The following is a 2,375-nucleotide window of genomic DNA, read 5'->3' on the forward strand; positions in this document are numbered from 1 at the left end:
AAATGTTGCTTGTGAAGCGGATAAAATAAGAGCATGTCATCATACTTGTTCTTGTATTTAAACTTGTATCAAGGTGAGGACTGGTAGGGTTTCATACTATTTTCTCTTTTCGGCCGTCGCCTTACGCTCTGTTCTCAAACCACTAGCAACGCACGGTTTTCAAATTGGTATCATTGTTTAGAATGTCATTTCTCAAAAGAACACCAATGGGGGTTTTAATTTGAAATATTATATGACCCGAGAGGGGATACCTTCAAAGTTAGTTGCTTAGGAACCAAGTCTCATCTTCCAACAAAGGTTCAAACCTTGCATTGAAAAGGGAAGAAAGAAGAGGTAAAGAATTACTGCCACAGCACGCTTTACACGCTTTAGAGCTAGCATGATGAGACACATGCGCCACACACACACACACACATGCGCAACACACACACACGCGCGCGCCCTTGCAGTTTCCATGGCGTTCTTTATCCACATGGCAACCTTCACCTCGGGATGCACAGACTGCGTGATGCACATCCTGAACAGTACACAATTAAAGAGGCAGAATGTCTGATGCCAAAAGCCTTCTGTTCTTTCAATCCTGTTGCAGATTCAAAGCTGTGCCTCCTGCCCATACGCACAGATCTTGGACAGAAACCCTAGCTTGATTTTGAGCTCCTAAGCTCTGCAGCAGATATGGAGAAGAAGCAGAAGAATGGCAAAACCCCTCTCTTCATACTCGCCATTGTAGCTCTCATCTTGCTTCTCCTGCTCCTCTCCATCATCTACTTCTCTGTCCTCAAGCCAAGGCAGCCTCTCCTCACCATCAACGCAATTCTGCTGCAGAGCGGAAGCCCGAACTCTAACTCTAACCCTAGCTTTGCAGAAAACGCCACAGTCACAGAGATCTTGCAAGGACTGAACCTCTGCCTCAACATGTCTCTGCAGAACCCTAACAGGGCTGCCTTCTTCTATGCCAATGTGGGAGCTTCGATGTATTACAAGGGCAAAGAGTTAGGGTTTGTGTTGATACCAGGGGGAGCGGTGAGGGAAAAATCGACCTTAAGGTTTGCAGTTTTTCTGTCCACCATTGAACCTTCGAGCTTCTTGGCTATGGGATCTGATGCGACCATGTCTCACATGCTCACAGTCACCACGAATGTGGCCGTCTCTGGTGATGTAACGGTGCTTGGGAGCTTCAGCCATCACACCTCCGTTTCTAGCAATTGCATCGTCAGCATTTCCACCATCGCCCAAGAGGTAGTTGCCTACAATTGTGGCTATGATGTCTGATTCTAGCCAACATTTTTCAACAATCAAGTCTAAGAAAAAAAGCCTTACATAGCTCTTTATCTTAATTTTTTTAAACCCTTCTCATAGCTGTTTTGAAAATGTTTAAACCACCTTTACCCCTATCCTTTAGAAATACCCAAAAAAAAAAAACGTATCATTTGTTGGGGTCCTTGATTCTTCCCAATGAGATGTTCGAAGTCCAACCCTTCGAGAGACATGTAAAGGAAGAGGTAGGGAGCCCTCCACAACCTTCTTCTTCCGAGCTAGGAAGGTGAAGGGGGTGTGTGTGTGTGTGTGTGTTTTTACCTCTTCCTTGGACCTTTACATGTTTAGTCCAACCCTTAGTGAGACATGTAAAGGAAGAGGTAGCGAACCTCCCCCCTCCCTTCTTTCGAGCGGGAATGCGGCGAGGTAGGAAAGCTGGGGTGGTGCTAGGGGGGGGGCTACTATCGTGCACCAGCGAAGACAACAAAAGGTTCTAATTTTTCTTTTAATGTTCTTAAATGATGATTGGTGTGACGAGTATGAGGCCTCTTGATTAGTCATAGCTATTGAGGCACATATATTATGTATTGGAACGCATCACATATGTGATCTATGGCCACGAATGATTTACTAAAGCAGCATGATACTATTGGCATATGCTCAAGAAAATTGCCAAAAACACTCTAAAAGCATCATATGGCTATAGCACTAGTAGAGATTTATCAAGTCGTATGACACTTTAGAAGTTTTATTTACTTGTTCCATACTTGTGGTTTTGTTTTTGGAATTTGGAAATAAGGCAATGCTTATGTTCCTTGAGGTTTTATAATGATGAGATGGAAGAGTCTCTTTTGTTCTAAGAAATATTTGAGAACACTTTATTTCTTTAACATGTGGTGCAATAATGAAAGTGATCTTTTGATTCTTTGTATTATGACCTTATATGTCTTTCAAGTATAAATGTGCATAGTTGTGGTCATTTCTTTATGACTATGACAAGTAAGAATAATTTTAAATGATAACTTACATCATTAAACAGTTTACTTTTATTAAAGGAATTGATGGTTGCATTGTATTGAAAACATGTGTTGTCTTCAAGTTATCATATTAAATCTCTT

At 42.0% G+C, this 2,375-nt stretch overlaps 1 protein-coding gene across 1 annotated transcript; it reads left to right on the forward strand.

Moving 5' to 3' along the window:
- Positions 1-299: 299 nt before the first annotated feature.
- On the forward strand, positions 300-2,019 carry LOC147611988 (uncharacterized). Its single transcript, XM_086783836.1, has one exon. The coding sequence runs from the start codon at positions 676-678 to the stop codon at positions 1,270-1,272; it is 597 nt and encodes a 198-aa protein (XP_086639962.1). The 5' UTR covers positions 300-675; the 3' UTR covers positions 1,273-2,019.
- The last annotated feature ends 356 nt before the right edge of the window (positions 2,020-2,375 follow it).

The sequence above is a fragment of the Cibotium barometz genome, chromosome 46 (genome assembly GCF_041138505.1).
Source record: "Cibotium barometz isolate CiBa-2024 chromosome 46, ASM4113850v1, whole genome shotgun sequence".
Taxonomy (NCBI): domain Eukaryota; kingdom Viridiplantae; phylum Streptophyta; class Polypodiopsida; order Cyatheales; family Cibotiaceae; genus Cibotium; species Cibotium barometz.